Source organism: Doryrhamphus excisus, chromosome 7, assembly GCF_030265055.1.
Source record: "Doryrhamphus excisus isolate RoL2022-K1 chromosome 7, RoL_Dexc_1.0, whole genome shotgun sequence".
Lineage (NCBI taxonomy): Eukaryota > Metazoa > Chordata > Actinopteri > Syngnathiformes > Syngnathidae > Doryrhamphus > Doryrhamphus excisus.
The window spans coordinates 18,669,402-18,688,627 of NC_080472.1; the positions used below are offsets into that span (position 1 = coordinate 18,669,402).

The 19,226-nt window shown below is 39.1% G+C and overlaps 1 protein-coding gene across 4 annotated transcripts in view; it reads left to right on the forward strand.

Annotated features, from left to right (window-relative positions):
- The first annotated feature begins 1,636 nt into the window (after positions 1-1,636).
- The window catches only part of ptpn12 (protein tyrosine phosphatase non-receptor type 12), a 30,211-nt gene continuing 12,621 nt past the window's right edge, over positions 1,637-19,226 (forward strand). For 2 of the 4 annotated variants that reach the window (XM_058077662.1, XM_058077661.1), the window contains exons 1-11: positions 1,637-2,229; positions 11,380-11,488; positions 11,657-11,733; positions 12,415-12,510; positions 13,118-13,156; positions 13,265-13,333; positions 13,445-13,504; positions 13,581-13,723; positions 14,100-14,166; positions 14,265-14,342; positions 15,920-16,018. In XM_058077662.1, coding sequence (XP_057933645.1) covers positions 2,128-2,229; positions 11,380-11,488; positions 11,657-11,733; positions 12,415-12,510; positions 13,118-13,156; positions 13,265-13,333; positions 13,445-13,504; positions 13,581-13,723; positions 14,100-14,166; positions 14,265-14,342; positions 15,920-16,018 — 939 coding nt within the window. In that variant the 5' untranslated portion in view covers positions 1,637-2,127. The remainder of the gene's footprint in view (positions 2,230-11,379; positions 11,489-11,656; positions 11,734-12,414; positions 12,511-13,117; positions 13,157-13,264; positions 13,334-13,444; positions 13,505-13,580; positions 13,724-14,099; positions 14,167-14,264; positions 14,343-15,919; positions 16,019-19,226) is intronic. The other 2 variants (XM_058077664.1, XM_058077663.1) reach the window with 1 other exon arrangement.

The following is a 19,226-nucleotide window of genomic DNA, read 5'->3' on the forward strand; positions in this document are numbered from 1 at the left end:
CCTTTGGGGTTGTGTACGGGCTTGTAACAGTGGCATTCCTGCTCTCAGCTGCTCCTGAACGCCACATTCCTGCAAGAGAGAGAGAGAGAGAGAGCGAGAGAGAGAGAAGGTGTGTGTGAGGGAGAAAGTAAAAGAGGGATGGTTTGGAAGCCATGTCAGCAGGATGCTGTCATAGTTGTGAAAGTCTGGAGAGGCCCCTCGGCTCCGCTGGGAGGTCAGAGGTCAAATACAGTAGAGAAGCACCAGGAAGGAAGCAAGAAGAGGGAGGCCTGTTTAAAATACTAAATTGTGTGTGTAGGATACATTGACTTTCATTCTATTTCTGGTCTTGTTTAATCCAGATTACACACCCAACCCATTAATCTGTTGACTCTGTCTTAATTCTAACCATTCATGTAATATCCATCCATGCGTCCATACGTCTTTGGTGCAGATTAAACTCCAGTAATGGCCGCCTGACTGGATTATCAGAGTTATCTCTTAATTTTAGATCAAGAGAGGATTAACCTGCTCCCTCGTCTATTCTTGACCACCTGCAGGGGCGTCACTTTAGGGTGTCCAATACTGTCATAAATGCATGTACCATGTGATCGACTGGCGACCAGTACAGGATGTACTTCACTGGGATAGGCTCCAGATCATCCCTGTTATGGATATGTGAATTAATTTATTTAGCTTTTAACGTAATTATACTAATTGTTATTCGTAAATAAATATTTACACTCATTTACACTCATTTACACTAATGTGATGACGTAACAAAGTCTAAACGACAGACTAAAGCTGTACCCAATCAATCAATTAATTTAGCTATTAATCAATTAATTTATTTGGCTTTTAACATAATTATACAAATTGTTATTCGTAAATAAATATTTACACTCACAAAAGAATGTGGCATAACATACACTTACACTAATGTGATGACGTAACAAAGCGCGTCTAAACCACAGACTAAAGCTGTACCCAATCAATCAATTAATTTAGCTATTAGCTATTAATCAATTAATTTATTTGGCTTTTAACATAATTATACAAATTGTGATTCGTAAATAAATATTTACACTCACAAAAGAATGTGGCATAACATACACTTACACTAATGTGATGACGTAACAAAGCGCGTCTAAACGACAGATTGAAGCTGTACCCAATCAATCAATTAATTTAGCTATTAGCTATTAATCAATTGATTTATTTAGCTTTTAATATAATTATACTAATTGTTATTCGTAAATAAATGTTTACACTCACAAAAGAATGTGGCATAACATACATTTACACTAATGTGATGACGTAACAAAGCGCGTCTAAACGACAGACTAAAGCTGTACCCAGTCAATCAATTAATTTAGCTATTAGCTATTAGCTATTAATTTATTAATTTAGCTTTTAACATAATTATACTAATTGTTATTCGTAAATAAATATTCACTCACAAAAGAATGTGGCATAACATACATTTACACTAATGTGATGACGTAACAAAGCGCGTCTAAACGACAGACTGAAGCTGTACCCAATCATAATACTCCTTTTTCAAGAGCAACGTTTCGCTCAGCCAATCAAATCCCAGCATGTATTCACACCCACCAAACACAAGCAAGAATTGTCCTGAAAGAGGCGGGCGATGTTTGCCTGTTGGCTGAGCCCAGTCCGGATGTTCCACAGTAGCAGTGAATGTGGACACCGAGCTAGACAGGGAGGGGTACATAGACTTAACCAGACCGGGTTCTCTCTTTTTTTCCAAAGTCTTCATTCTTTATCTTTTATTTTCTTTTAAATCAACGTTACGTATCTTATGCAACACAACGGTTGTAAACTTACGGTTACAGACAGGACGCTGCCTTTCCACCCCCCTTGGGACGATTAAGCATTGTGAAAAGAACACCAGAAGAAAGGAGGAGAAGCAAGATGGAGCGATAAATAATAATAATTAAAAAGAGAGAAAAGGAAGGGCTGTACACCGACGATGACTCCTTGGGAGGATCCGTGAAGCATATTTATTTTTTTATTTATCCCCCTCCTGCTTCCTTTTGTCTTTTTTTCTTGCTTTCCCCCACCTCCTCTGCTACTTTAAGGACGTTGTTTATACGGTTAGCGGGGCACCTTTCCAGAAATAGCGTAATGGACCAAGCGGACATCCTGAGAAAGTTTATCCAGGGCGTGAAAACCATGACTGAGGGGGACGACGAGAGAGGAGAGGACAACTTCGGCAGCGACTTTATGGTAGGTCTAAAAAAAACGATGTCCGGTTAGCTAGCTACCTACCTAGCACCCCCTTGTATCCCTTTAATGTGTCTTCCTCACCGTCCAATATGACCCATTTTTTAGCCACGGCTCCTAACCGGTTGTATCCCGCAAGAGGTGAAGCAGGGGCGGCCGCGTTGCCCCGCTTCCTCGTCCTCCCCACTGGCAGGCTTTACATGGCGGCCTAGCTTTGTCTCACAACTTTCTTTAAACATAAACAGCCATACGTTACACACTAACGTCACCGTTGATACTATTTGAGCTATTTCACAGCCATTATATGATGTAGCTTCATTTAGCATAGCATGTTAGCAAAGTTGTGGTGGTGGGTGTTTACTTCCTGTTGATGCAAGCTAGCTTATGTGCACCATGCCTGATGAGAAATAGGTGTAAAAACTAAATAATCTATACTTGGAATAACTAACTAACTAATAATTTCGATATTTGTCTTGTTTTAACTTGTACATACTGTTCATATGCAAAACAAAATGATTTTTACTTAATTTTTGACATACTAAAACCACAAACTCCATATCCATAAAGAGGATGTTGCCAGTAAACTAGCAAAGTATGCGTTACTTAATATTATTATTATTGTAAATATTCCACACGTCTTTCAGTAATAGATGTCAAAATGTATCAACACTGCATTGTTGTATAAATAAATCAAAGGAAGTAAGCCCGAGTTGTGAAATTGCACACCAAAAATGTTACGCTTTTATGCATATTTTAATAGTTAAATTTGAAACTTATTATTATTATTGCAAATATTCCACATGTCTCTCAGTAATAGATGTCAAAATGTATCAACACTGCATTGTTGTATAAATAAATCAAATGAAGTCAGCCAGAGTTGTGAAACTGCACACCAAAAATTTTACGCTTTTATACATATTTTAATAGTTAAATTTGAAATATAATAGCTGATTACACATGAGAAGCATTCTGCTAGTTGGGGGATGCAGGACTTCGGAACATACATGTGTGAAGTTACGATTAAACAAACAGTTGTGGCTGCAGGTTAAGATCGTGCTTACTTCATTTTATGTACTGTAAAGTGATTTATGTTTGTTTAATTACCACATATTGATTGGGAATGAGGCGTTAGGAGCCCTCGCAAGTGAGCACACACACACACACACACACTTTGACACACACACTCCCTTTCTGTACTTACTTCATGAAAGCTTGCTGGAGCTTGCAACATTCTTTCTTGGGCCCATTTCATCACATTATGTCCTACCTTTTTACATAGCAGCATTGATGACACACATTGTAAAAGCAACAAGAGGTGTCAATCAATCAAAAGTGAGCGCTATTATCTGTGTCAATATTGAATGTCAAACAGGTCATATTGGCTTTTGCTTTGCTCCTGTGATATTTTGAGGAAATGCTTCAGTTTAAGCTCGTTAGCTTGCTCGCAAGCTAAATATTCATTAATCCGAGGCCTCTGGCTGACTTTGCCCTCATCTGGCAACATCACGCAGCGCTTCACTTCAATTATTCATCACATAGCAGCTTGTAGACGAGGAAAACTTGCTCCCACTGTGCCCAAGCAAGATTTTTTTGGGGGGACTTTAACGTTCACCCAAGTGAGTGGGCCCAGAAAACTCTGCTTTAGCACCCAGTTTAACTGCCTATTGTTGCTTTATATATAGAACGTGTTTTATACGTGTAATTACAGTGTGCTGCTAGGTCAACGAGTTGGAGATTATATGCTACGTTTGATGAAACAACTAAATGCTGTGGCGGGCACTGGAAATATTCAAAGAGAGAGGGCTTTGTGACACTTTTTACTGGCAAGAACAAGGTGCCTGATTGCATTTTCCTTGTAATGAGATTTTTTAATATATATATATATATATTTTACATAAATTGGTGTTTAAAAACACCCAATGCTAAGGATGAAGGATTTTCAGGTCAAAATTTAAAACTCCTGAATGCTGCTGAAGGATTTTTGCTCGTCAGCCTCGGCGTTTGTCATCTACTTAAGGCACATCAGCAGAACAGGAACGCTTTGATTGGTTGGTACACAGCAGGGGTCCTCTCCTCTTCTTGCGCACGTGTGTATTCCTGCTTCATGTTACTCCTGTGTCAAGCCACTTCCTCCTTCTAACCCAAAAAATAGGCCTTTTGCCTTGGAGCTGCCTTATTTTCACAAGAGAAACCAACCACTGTTTCCGCTCTGTGAACTTTGCATGATGAAAGCTAACAAACGCTATAAGAAGCGACAAGGAGCAAGAACGTCATTGACCAGGAAGATAAGAAGATAAGGGAATCTTAAAGAACCAAATTATAGAATGAGAACCAGATTGTTTATTCCTGACAACAATACCGAATACAGACATCCGGGCTTATCTGCAGTCCCTGTATACCTACAAGTAAGCGGGTCTTATTACAGCACAGCTGCAAAAAAGCACCCTTCTTTTCCCTGCCCGGCCTTTTATACACTTGAGGCTGGAGTCCTGGACCAATCAGCTTTCGCCACTGCCCTTGCTTGAACTTTGAGCTTTCATGGTGTTTTTTTCTTTCGTTTGTTCGCTGGGGCATCAAGGCATCTTTTCCTTTGTTCGCAGGGGCATCACAAGGGGCATCAAGGCATCTGGAACATTCTGCTTTTCCTTTGTTGCAAAGCAAGCTGTCATATGCGTACCCGATGTTTCCACCTTAACCTGTATTTGTGAGACTATGTGTTTGTTTTTAGCTTGTCTCTTTCGCTAGCAAAATTGAGCAAATACCTTCACCACACACTCAGAAAATGGTGTGTTAACGTGGTGTGTGTGTATGAGAGTGACATTAAGGTGAAAGAATACTCAAGAGGTTCTCACATGCACACTTGCCGGTTGTGAATCATTGCTATGCTAGCTCCGCTAGAACTAGAATTGGAATTACGGCGGTATCAAAACAGACAATAACGGTGCGTGCAGAGGCACACAATGCAGGCTGAAGACAGATGTAGAGCGTTAGAGGTAGAGGACCAGGCTTATGAGGTCAGCAGGTTGGCGCTTTATGGGCTGTGAATATCTGAACGAGCGAGGGGGACGGCACGCACTCTAGCAGCTCCCGTCCCAGATGATTGGGATTATGGGCCGTAGTTCCACATCTGCTTCCTGCTCGGATTCAGAGGGGAACACTGTTGGCGAACGCTGTTTGTTTGTAAAGTATGACTGAGACGTCTGCGATGGTAATTAGGTCTAAAACAAAACTGCCGCTTGGACATACTGCGGTCGATAACATCGGAATGGTTGGCCTGACTGTGGTTACATCCACACTTGGAACTTTGACGCAGCATGATATTTATTTTATTTATTTTATTTATTTTATTTATTTTATTTATTTTATTTATTTTATTTTAATTAAATTTTCATTTTCATTTAATTTTCATGTAATTAAATTTTAATTAATTTTCATTTAATTAAATTTTAATTAATTTTCATTTAATTGTCATTTAATTGTCATTTAATTGTCATTTAATTTTCATTTAATTTAATTTTAATAAATTTTAATAAATTTTAATAAATTTTAATTAATGTTCATTTAATTGAATTTTAATAAATTTTCATTTAATTTTAATTAAAAAAAATTCATATAATTTTAATTTTAATTAATTTTATTATATATATATTTTTTTAATATTTTTATTTTATCTATTATCTACCACGATCCATAGTGTTTGTTCTCCAAACGTAGTACACCAGGGGACCGGAAGATCTTGTCAAATACCTTCTGTACAAAACAAAACGCTTCTTTCGTACAAAGCTGAGACGCTCGTAGAGACCATAAGACCACACATGAGTCACGTCACTTCCAGTGAGAACGGACGGACTGAAGAGAACTCTGCACCGATTCAAAGTTGGACTATTTTTGGCACTCTTCCCGACCACAGATCACAACCATAATTACAGATGTTTGCTTGAATACCGTCTAGCGGGAGCAACGCGTCCAAAATTGAGTTACAACTTCCGACGGTTGCTAGCAAGAGAAGCCAACGGTAGCTAATGCCCAAACTACAAAGCTGTCGACCACCGACACATGGCAATGGGTTTTGGCATTAGCTCCTACAATAACAATGTTGCTGTAGCTTGGCTAATATGCAGTTTTTTTAAGGTTTTTGTAGAGGGCTTTATAGTCGAAATAGGTAACTTGTTTGCTACCTCATGCTAGCTGTTTTTCTCTCTTTAGAACACACAGAAAAGCGACAGTTCTAATCTGATAACAATATTGCTGTCTGTGTGTGTCTTTAAAAATATTATCATTATTGTAGTGTCTAAAGACAATAGCCACGTATACATGGACCCAAATATTCCGGGTTATTTGCTCAAACGGAAAGAATCTAACCTTTGTTTTCACCTCATTCCGAAAGAAAAGTGCCAATCTGAATTAATATATAATCGGATTCACAGGGGTGGAATATTCCTTTCCCCAATCCGATTGAGGTATCTTGTACCCGCTTAATCGGAAAGTTGTCAGACTGCGTTCTTCTTTGTGGTGTTTTTCTTCTTCTGTTGTTTATTGCCGGTTGGCAAGCAGCTTTCGTGTGCATTAGCGCCATCTGTGGAACAGAATCTAAACCCTTCTATACGCCATTCACAAGTCCAGTTTTATTAAAAAAGAAAATACATATCTATATATAACATGTGCCGAGCTTAATTATAAAATATTAGCAAGATTGAACTTTTATCTTTTTCTGTTCCCACGTGCGTTCTTTTAGCGAATGTTGAGATATGACATAACAAGCAGCTCGAGACGTTCTTTGATTTAAAAAAAAATGGAGGCGAGTAATCGGCACTGGACATCTGCGGAAAGTTTGTTTTTGATTCAAACTAAATATCAAGACTGGATGAAGGAAAAACTGGCAATACGGAGTTATTCCAACAAGTGAAAGAAAAACTCGAGGAAGTCGGTATCATGTGATGTTGGTGTTTACGCTTTACTGCGAATGCCCCATTGACTATTCTGGTTGATTATAGCGGCGCATGTAGACAAGAGATTGGAATATTCCTTTCCATGTATACCATTGCTTTCGGAAAGAGAAAAACTCCTCATGTAAACATGGCTAATGTCGCTGTAGCTTGGCTAATATGCAGGTCACGTTATGAATGGAATATGGTTGGTTTTTTTAAGGTTTTTGTAGAGAGCTTTACAGTCGAAATAGGTGACTTGTTTGTTACCTCATGCTAACTGTTTTTCTTTCTTTAGAACACACAGAAAAGGGACACTTCTAATCTGATAACATGCTTTCAAAATATTATTATTATAGTGTCTAAAGACAATGACAAGGAGGTGGTTGATCAGCAATCGCTCTATTAAACAATTAGTCCCAACCAGGCCTCGAGAATATATAAAAAAAATCAGCGAACATGCTGTGGTAATTGTTGCAGACTTTGACCGCAGAGGAGCCCTCTTTGTGTGTAGCCTGGTCTGAGATGTGTGTCCCCAATCGGAAGTGGGCACCTGACTGGTCTGCCACCATTCATCGAGTTCAGCCAGAGTGCTTGCTTTCAAGTGTGACCGCATCACAGACACCAAGACAGGTCTTTAACAAACAATGAAGGGTTCTTTAAGGCGTATACTGACTTACATCGCAAACAAGACGATGTTATGTCGATGTTTAGACTGACAGGGAGGTAAAAGTAGAGAAGGAAACCCTGGTGGCTAATTAAAGTAAAGTACTGCAATGCATCCTCTTGTTTGGCTGAGCCAGTGCTCCACTGACCTATATTAGCTTACTGATAATGTGTAGCTTCTGTGCAAAACTCGCTTGCAAGAATTTAAACACTTAATTGCTTCAATGTCGCGGTGCCTCTTTGTCTGCGTTGTACGTGGCGACCTATTTTAGCATTCATGTGTGTGTGTGTGTGTGCAATGAAGGTGACCATCAGACAGTACAGCTTGACACCCCCGCATCCTGACCACACAGACAAAAACCCTTCCCCCCCCCTCACACACACACTGCTTATGCAGGAAGAACACATGCTCTGCCAATCAGCGCTCAATGCTGAAGTGAAGAAAGATAGAGCGCCTAAGAGAGTGTGTGTGTGTGTGTGTGTGTGTGTGTGTGTGTGTGTGTGTGTGTGTGTGTGTGTGTGTGAATTATTCAGCATGCCAAGCAAGTACAGCAATGCTTATTCAGCCAGGAGGCAGAAAGTAGGTTAGCACTACAACTCCTAACTCACTTTTCATGGTTTTCTATCTACTCACTTCTCCACTATTTTACCTCCGCCAGGGACTGTAGTTTGCAACTACAGTTGTCGCTGTCCATCCAGCACACAGCGTGCCATCTTATTTTTCTAGTTATTAGTATTCATCACATTGTTAGGTTATAACACGCACCAGCAAATACAAATAGACGGTGTGGACATTGAAAGGGTGAACGAAAATACATTTCTGGGGATCACAATAGATGAAAATATGAGCTGGAAACCTCATATTACAAATATACAACATAATGTGGCTAGAAATATTTCAGTATTGAACAAAGCAAAATTTGTTCTCAATCAGAAATCACTCCACACTCTTTATTGCTCTCTGGTTCTACCATATCTTATTATTATCGCTAAATGTACTGCAAAAAAGGTCAGTAAGGATAATTCATAATGCCGCCTACAGAGAACATACTAACTCCTTATTTCTAAAATCACAAATACTTCAACTTGCTGATGTAGTTCATCTTCAAACAGCTAAAATAATGCATAAGGCTAAAAATTTCCAATTAGCTAAAAATGTCATCCAATACTTCTCTACAAGAGAGGAGAAATATGATCTCAGTACATTTGAAACACATGCTCGGACTACGTTTAAAAAGCCTAGCTTTGAGTAAGGACCTCAAACAATGCACAACGATGAGCCGATTCAAGAAACAATACAAGCAGTTGATGTTTGCTAAATACAAGGATGAAGAGTCTTCAACCAGTCATGATGTGCTATATATATATATATCACTATATTGACACTTACTATGGTACTTATTATGTCATTATATGGTCATATCACCTCGTACTTCGGTACGAGACAAAAAAACAAACTAATTATATTATGAAAGCAGGAAGTGAACAAATGTAACAGTTACTGATTGTAAAAGTACCAGATGGAGGGGTAGGATTTAATAAGCTTTGCTTCTTCCTACTCCTTTTGGACATGTGGAACTGTGAACTGATTATGGGATGCATTCAATTGTAATCTGATGCATGTTCAAATGAAATAAAACCATTCCCATAACCTAACTGGCATCTTCCAGTTATTTTAGGCCAAAGTAATGACTCAACCTCACAGGGGTCTGTGAAGGCGGCATCATGATTATACGGGAAACGCCCTGTGTGTTTATGTGTGTATGTGTATGTGAGTGTGTCAGTGGACATGAAGCCGTCACAGGAAGCGCAGTTATTGTGGTTTGCTGCAGGAAATACATCACCAGTTTTTTTTTCTTTCTTCTGTGTGCATGTTATCATGTAGGAGGCCTTCAGCTCGTTCTACTTACTGTTATTTCACTCAGAAGTGTGTCAAGAGCGAAGTGTGGAAACCGGGAATAAAAGAAGCCATTAGCGATCAAAGAGGCTGTTTTTTTTTTTTACCTCAGTCCTCATCTTCTCCTAAAGAAGGCCTAGCAGGCATAGACTCCCTCTGCTTTATTTTTCCTTTTCTGCCCTCCAGGCTTCCTTCATTTTATTTTTTGTTGTTCAGTGGAGTACACATGTGCATGCATGCATGCATGTGTGCGCTTTATGTAACAGGAAGTATGGGTAATTTGAAACAGGGTCTCTACAGACAGTAGCTGTGGAGTTTGTACTGTTATGTTTATTACCATCGGAATTCCAAAACTACTAAATATGTTTTCTAGGGAATTTGTAGGAACTCAAAGCTGATTCTAGGTGGGGGGGAGAAACAAGACAACAACTGGGCAAAATTTCTTGCAACTTGGAAGAGTTTGCAGCTGTGGAATGAAGGGATTACGCCTTTCCCAGCATGCTTTGCTGTAGCTAAAATGATCATTTTTACAGTTGGTCATAGTGTTTGGTCTGATAGTCTGACAGCTAGCAATTGAGCTAAAGCTAGCTGGAGCAAAGAGCCAGACAGCTAGCCCACTGAGAGCAAAGCCACCCGACTTCCGGATGTCCGTTGATGATGTGGAAGTTTGGTGCAAATAACGGCTGCACTTTTATTAATGTATACAGCTTTGTTTATTTAGCAACAGTCAAGCCTTCAAAATAAGAGCGCAGTATACCACATGCCTGTTAATGTGTAGTAACAAAAAAGGGCGCCATAAAAAATAGCTTGTACTACTACGGGGAAAAAATGGTGGCATTCTACATCTGCGGCGTAACCGGTTATGCAAGTTTTGTTTGTTTTTAAAATGTGAAAACTAAAGGAACTGCTATAATTTAGTGGTTTGGACAGTAATTGACAACTACATCATGTGCAGGATGTATTTGTATTTGTTGATATTTGTAATTTTATATAACGTTGTTCTTATTTTCAGCACTCCCCTCTCCCGTCCAAGTGCTTTTGCTCTTTGTTCAGGCTGCATTTGTAAATAAGAATTTGTTCTTAAATTTCTTGCCTGAGTAAATTTTTATTTTATTTTTTTAAACGCTAATAAATACAAGCTGAAAAACCTTACACAGTAGAAACATTTTTCCCCATAACTGTGGGTGGATATAAACCTATTTTGCTTCTCCTTGCTATCACCGTCCCACTGCAGCTGCTATTTAGAGGGATCAATTCAAGCACACAAATGTGTTGTTTCTATGGTCTGAATGTGTGTATAGTGTGTGTGTGTGTGTGTGTGTGTGCACACAGAAGCAGATTTGTGTTGCTCTCAGAGACACAAGGCCATTCCATATGTTGCATCCCGCTAATCTAAACTGTGCACACAAGCGTGGGCGTCCATTCAGTACCATCAGTGAGTTTTTTTTGTGTTTTGTTTTTTTTTTCACTCCCAAAGCTTTGCAGTAGACAATTTTTCACATGAGGCAAATACGCCTCCGATGGTTTTCTCAGACGTTGTAGTCCTCCCATTTGTCTTGGAGTGGAGTAAAATATACAAAAAAGTCAGCATTTGAATAGGTTATTCATGTTTATTTGATAAAGAACGCTAATTATGTGTCTTGTGGCGCTCTTCTTTCTTTTCAGCGTCTGAGGCGATTATCCACCAAGTACCGCACGGAGAAGATCTATCCGACCAACGTCGGAGAGCGTGAGGAAAACGTCAAGAAGAACCGATATAAGGACATACTACCATGTAAGTATCTCAAATTGCTCCGGACAGAGATATACCGTAGGAGAAGTTACAACTATTATATTCATCTGGATTAAAATATAATAACAATCATAACAATTTGCATTTCTTCATTCATTCATTCATTCATCAGCTTCAGCGAATGAACTGTCCTTTTTTTTTCCTCTGTAGTTGATCACACTCGAGTGAAGCTGACTTTAAAGACAACCAATCAGGACACAGATTACATCAATGCCAATTTCATCAAGGTAAGCCATGACCCCAAAACAATGCAAGTACACAATATCAAAAGATAATAAAATTAAATAAATGTATAAATATAATAATAAATAATAAATAATAAATAATAAATAATAAATAATAAATAATAAATAATAAATAATAAATAATAAATAATAAATAATAAAATTCATTCATTAATTTTCCACCGCTTATCCTCACAAGGGTCGCGGGCGTGCTGGAGCATATCCCAGCTGTCTTCGGGCGAGAGGCGGGGTACACCCTGGACTGGTCGCCAGCCAATCACAGGGCACATATAGACAAACAACCATTCACACTCACATTCATACCTATGGACAATTTGGAGTCGCCAATTAACCTAGCATGTTTTTGGAATGTGGGAGGAAACCGGAGTACCCGGAGAAAACCCACGCATGCACGGGGAGAACATGCAAACTCCACACAGAGATGGCCGAGGGTGGAATTGAACCCTGGTCTCCTAGCTGTGAGGTCTGCTAGAACTGCTAGGGGTGTTGAGACTGATGCAAAAAATGAACTCTCTCGACATCCATATTTGGTAGCGAGGGAGGAGGAAAATAAACATGCGTACATGTGTCTATATCAATGTTATCCATATTTGTTTTTATTTATCGTGTGATAAGTTGTTTTTTGTTTTTCTCATGAATTCATATAATATTCACTTTTTCCAGGGTATGGATGGCCCAGAAGCCTACATTGCAACTCAGGGCCCGCTGCCCAACACAGTGGTGGACTTCTGGAGGATGAACTGGGAGTACAACGTAGCTGTGAGTTGACACTTTCTTTCTCTATTACAAACAGACCTCACAGCTAGGAGACCAGGGTTCAATTCCACCCTCGGCCATCTCTGTGTGGAGTTTGCATGTTCTCCCCGTGCATGCGTGGGGTTTCCTCCGGGTATTCCGGTTTCCTCCAACATTCCAAAAACATGCTAGGTTAATTAGCGACTCCAAATTGTCCATAGGTATGAATGTGAGTGTGAATGGTTGTTTGTCTATATGTGCCCTGTGATTGGCTAGCCACCAGTCCAGGGTGTACCCCGCCTCTCGCTCGAAGACAGCTGGGATAGGCGCCAGCACCCCCCGCGACCCTCGTGAATGAATGAATGAATGAATGAATGTCATTAATTAAACAATACATTATTTGAATTTAAAATATACATTGGTAAGTGGTCAGTGTTAGAAATAGTTGAACTAAATATTTAATACGAGGCAGATGGAGTGGACCAGATGGACCCGTGCAGAGCGAGAGCGGTGATTAGGCTCAGCTAGCATGCGGCAAAGCTTGCAGATGTGATAGCCTCTCCTGTACCGTCAAACTGTGTCAAACACTCCATTGTATCCATTGTAATCCTCTTTGTTTGTGTTTCTGCAGGTTATTGTGATGGCCTGTCGAGAGTTTGAAATGGGAAGGGTGAGTCGGCGTACCCTTTTTTTTTTTGACACGTCAACGACACTGTTTTTTGTAATTCCTGAAGTTGTTCCGTTTCACCAAAGCTAACTTACTCTGTTCTCTCTACAGAAAAAATGTGAGCGGTATTTCCCACTGCTCGGGGAGCCTGTCAGTTTCGGATCTTTCAGAATCTCCTGTGTAAGTCGATAAACGTGCACCATCACAGCTGTGCTTCCTAATGAGCGTGCAAAACGGCGGGGAGGAGGTGGCGTTTCATTTCGCACATTTTATCTTCGTCTTGTCTTCCAGGAATCGGAGCAGGCCAGGACTGACTACTCCATCCGGACTCTGCTGGTGGAGTATGAAAACGTAGGTTCATACATACGTAAGACCCAAAAACACTTTCCAGCACACTGGCGTTTACCGCTTGTTGTCTCCCCCGCAGGAAACTCGGAGAATAACACAGTTCCATTACATCAACTGGCCCGACCACGACGTCCCCTCGTCGTTTGACTCCATCCTGGACATGATAGGTCTCATGAGAGAGTACCAAGAGAATGACGACGTCCCTATATGCGTGCACTGCAGGTACACACACACACACACACACACACACACACACGCCACATCATAGTGGTGTTTTTTTTTGCTTACGACTGCACTATTCCTCCCTAATAAAGAAGCTCTCATAGTGAAAGAATGAAGCACACGCTGTGATGCTGATGGCACACGCCGTCTCCATGTGTGCGCAATAAGCCGTAATGAGAAGCCCGAGGACACTTCCCGCTTGTGCACAGCGGGGCTACAAAGTCGCGTCTTGTGTGTTTGATGAGCTGGCATGAAAAGCAGACAACTACATGACAACATAAGATGGACTTTCATGATTATTTGTACGCTATCATATCGGCTTCCGTATCACACGGAGATTTGATATAAGAGTGAATGTAATCATCTTACTGTGCAGCGCTGGCTGTGGGAGGACGGGCGCCATCTGCGCCATTGACTACACGTGGAACCTACTCAAGGCCGGGGCAAGTCAATATAGACAAACTTTCTTTCTCCACGTCGACTCAAAGCACAAATGCAGATCGCATGATTGAACCTGTTTTGCATTGTGTGCCCTTTTTAGAAAATTCCAGAAGATTTCAATGTGTTCCGCTTGATCCAGGAAATGAGGACACAGCGCCACTCCGCTGTTCAGACCAAGGTTTGAATGAAAGTCGTGACTACACTTTATCAAATGACAGCCAATATAAGAGCAGTGGAAGATGTTGCTAGTAGATTGTCCTTCTCATATAACCGAATCAGGTAAAGAGCAAGCAGCATTATCTATTTGTTGTGAACTATTTATTTATGGGGGGGGGGACGCTAAAAATATCATTTAACATGAATTTTTGAAAATGGAGAAAACGGTAAGATAGATTAAAAACAAGTCGTGGTCTAACAAGTATAATATTTCAATATTATGAGGAAAAATAATATAATTTTAATAAGTTGAAATATTAAAAAAAACTAAACTTTTGAAGTGGTAATATTATGAGAAAAAAATTGACAAATTTGTCATTTTTGGAAAACTAGATTGCAGAAAAAGTTACCATGTTACAAGAATAAAGTCCATATAACCGAATCAGGTAAAGAGCAAGCAGCATTATCTATTTGTTGTGAACTATTTATTTATGTTGGGGGGCGGGGGGGTCCGTAGTGTTGGCCGGGCTCCATGTGCAGCCCGCGGCACATTCTACAAATATCAATTAACATGAAATTTTTTTTAATGGAGAAACGGTAAAATAGATTTAAAAAAATTTGTGATCTAACGAGTATAATATTTCAATATTATGAGGAAAAATAATATAATTTTAGTAATTTGAAATATTCAAAAAACAAAACTTTTAAAGTGGTAATATTTGAGAAAAAATTTGACAAATAAATTTGTCATTTTTGGAAAACTAGATTACAGAAAAAGTTACCATGTTACAAGAATAAAGTCCAAATATATTCAATTATATTATATAGTCAGAATTACAGGAAGAAAATTTACATGAAGAAAGTGGTTGAAGAAATTGTTGGAAAATTAATGAATTGTATTCTAACGAGAAAAAAGCCATACCTTTGCGAGCATAAACTCTGAATATTATATTTGTATATTTATATTATTTTATTTTTTCTATTTTTGTGATAATATTATGAGAAACAAACAAAACATAGAATAATGGGGTATGGGAAATGATGGGAAAGTCATAATATTACGGGAATAAAGTCATAACTACGGGAAGAACATTTTGAAGAGGAAAGTTTAAATATTTTGAATAACTGCAAAAATGGGGGGCAAAGAGTGAAGTTGATACTAATAGGCTTTTTTTTGTTGAACTATACATAATTTTTTTGCATATTTGCTTTACAATATACAGTATTAAAGTGGCCCTTGCATTCTTTCATTTTTCCATATTTGGCCCTCATTGGAAAATGTTTGGACACCCCTGATGCAGTGCCTCGCTTCTGAGCTCAATATTTCACACAGTTTCCTGGAATCTTGTAATCAAATTGAGATTTTTTTTTTAATAAAGAAAAAAAAACAGCTCTTACGTTTCTTGTTTTGGTGAGGAAGGTAATGAGTTTAGCGCTCATCTGCCAGCACTTTTTTTTTTTTATTTACTGTAATATTTTTGAAAATGTTCACACTGTGGTATTGATTTGTTTCCATCATGTCCTTAATGCCTTCCATTTGGCTTTTTAGAACACCTCATCCTCCTCCCTCCCTCATCATCTGTCTTTCTCCCTCCTCAGGAGCAGTACGAGTTGGTCCACAGAGCAATAGCGCAGCTCTTTACCAAACAACTACAGCTACTGGAGAGCCCCACAAACGTGCAGATACATGATGTTATGGTACGACACACACATACACACACACACTTAGTGTTGAAGAAAGACAGGATGTTGCTGAGTAACACACTGGAAGAGAGGCGGAGAGAGTGGGGAGGAAAAAAAACAAAACACAAATAATTAGTCACATGGGAGTGTAGGCGGAATGGAGAAGAGAGGCCTGGAGAAAACTCTCCAAGAGTTGTGACCTAAAAGAGCGGCGCTCTCGGAGGACATTTATTTAAAAAGCTTTGCTCTGTCGTCATCATTATTATTTACTCCTCACAATGGCCCACATAACCGCTAACAAGCTCACGCCGCATCGAGTCTCTCCTCTGCTGTGTCCCACAAGTGCAGCCAAGGAGAAAAGTTTACAGACATGTTTAGAAAGTTGTGTCTGCCTTCATTAATGAGTTATGACCGTTATGTTCGAGAAGTAGGACTTGCTACATGTCACTTAACCAGATAGTAATGATATAAGATGGTAATGGTAATGGTTTAATTTCATTTGAACATGCATCAGATTACAATTGAATGCATCCCATAATCGGTTCACAGTTCCACATGTCCAAAAGGAGTAGGAAGAAGCAAAGCTTATTAAATCCTACCCCTCCATCTGGTACTTTTACAATCAGTAACTGTTACATTTGTTCACTTCCTGCTTTCCTAATATATATTTGTTTATTTTTTAATGTATTTTATTAATTTTTATTTATTTATTTTTGTCACGTACCATGGTAATGGTTTAATTTCATTTGAACATGCATCAGATTACAATTGAATGCATCCCATAATCAGTTCACAGTTCCACATGTCCAAAAGGAGTAGGAAGAAGCAAAGCTTATTAAATCCTACCCCTCCATCTGGTACTTTTACAATCAGTAACTGTTATATTTGTTCACTTCCTGCTTTCCTAATGTCTATTTTTGTATTTTTTAATGTATTTTATAAATTTTTATTTATTTATTTATTTTATTTTTGTGTTTATTTATTTTCGTCACGTACTAAAGTAATGGTAATGGTTTAATTTAATTTGAACATGCATCAGATTACAATTGAATGCATCACATAATCTGAATTCACAGTTGTTACATTTGTTCACTTCCTGCTTTCCATAAGAGAGTTTAAGGTTTTGTTTTTTTTTTTTTATAAATAATGTACTTAACAATGACATAATGGGTACCATAGTAAGTGTCAATATAGTGACATATATATATATATATATATATATAGCACATCATGACTGGTTGAAGACTCTTCATCCTTGTATTTAGCAAACATCAACTGCTTGTATTGTTTCTTGAATTGGCTCATCGTTGTGCATTGTTTGAGGTCCTTACTCAATCCATTCCATAGTTTGAGTCCACATACTGAAATGCTATGGCTTTTTAAACTTAGTCCTAGCATATAAATAAGTGTTTCCAATTTAAGTGTTTGGGGAGGAAATGTGGGAGTGAAAATTGCTTTTATAGTTATTAGCCCATATTTCCACACAGTATTGCTCTCTGGTTCTACCATATCTTACTTAAAGAGTGTGGAGTGATTTTAATACTGAAATATTTCTGGCCACCTTATGTTGTATATTTGTAATATGAGGCTTCCAGCTCACATTTTCATCTATTGTGATCCCCAGAAATTTATTTTCGTTCACCCTTTCAATGTCCACACCGTCTATTTGTATTTGCTGGTGCGTGTTTTTTTTTTCTGCTGTTACCAAAGATGGTGGAGAAAGAGACTTCCTGCACAGGAAGCTATGATGATGATTGTCGCGGCATCCCAAAATAATGCATTTTTTGGGTCGGAGAATAGAGAGTTTTGAACAGCACACGATACTGCGTGCATAAAATCCACATTGTGCCACCACAACTGAGCCATTATCTTGCACCGCTAACTGCTTTCCCAAACATTATCTATCAGTGGGCCTTACTGACTCACGTCGTAAGCAGGTTGAGTCACGTCTGCTCAGCCATTGTTGTTCTAGTGGCCTAAACTCCCACAGAGGTGCAGTCTGCTGCGGCAGTAGCACCTATTATAGTAGTTGACACTAGGGATCGACAGATGTGTTTTTTTGGGGGGATACCGATTTTTTTCCATCAGCCTTAGCCAATAGCCGATATTTGTGGCAGATACTGCTTTTGCTCCCTCAGTTTACATGAAAAATTGAAGTATTACATGTCTCAAGTTTAAACAAATATTTATAGAAATGTAAACACTCAACACAGTAGGATTAAGCGTTCTTAAACACACATTTAAACGGCATTATCAACTTTAAAAGGAATAAATATTCAACCTTGTGCAAAACATTTCTGTCGTAATTTAAGTTTATTTAGCATCAATGTGATGACTGCCCCCCCCCCTCACCTCCACACACACAAACGCATCACACTGACACAATTTAGTACGTTGCCATTAAACCTGTGTTGCTAACAGCTATTCATATTAGCCTCCAACTACATCAACAGCTCCCTAATTCCAACGCTAGGCACTTTTAAAGATGAAGCAGCATTCCTGGTTTTCAAACCCACAAACTAAACTATATTTTATAAGCACGTATATTGCATACACTTGGTGTTCATAATTCATATTTCAAAGCAGGTGTCAATATTTCAACTAAGTTTAACTGTTAGAGGCTAATTAAAAGTTGAAAATGTACCATTGTTGCAGTGTGAGAAGGGGTACCGCGACTGCGTGTGTTGCAGGGTCCTCCGGCAACACAAAGCTGCCTGGCGGATGCCTCTCTGAAAATAATGCGGCGGAAAAATACATCGGCGAACCCACGGTCGATACCAATTCAAGTAAAGAACGCAAATATCGGCCAACCAATGTATCGGTCGATTTTTAGTTGACACACATCCTTTATATGGTTTTCCACCTTTTGCTAGGTATTTTGACTAGGACTACTACTATATTGACTGCATGGCAGGCGTTCGAGTGGTTAGCGCGCTAGGAGACCCGAGTTCAATCCCATCTCTGTGTGGAGTTTGCATTTTCTCCCCAAGCATGCATGGGTTTTCTCTGGGGACTCCCACAATCCAAAAACATGCTAGGTTAATTTGGTTATTTTATCATAGGTATGAATGTGAGTGTGAATGGTTGTTTGTCTATATGTGCTCTGTGATTGGCTGGCCACCAGTCCAGGGTGTACACTGCCTCTCGCCCGAAAACAGCTGGGATAGGCTCCAGCACCCCCACGACCCTCGTGAGGAAAAGCGGCAGAAAATGAATGAATGAA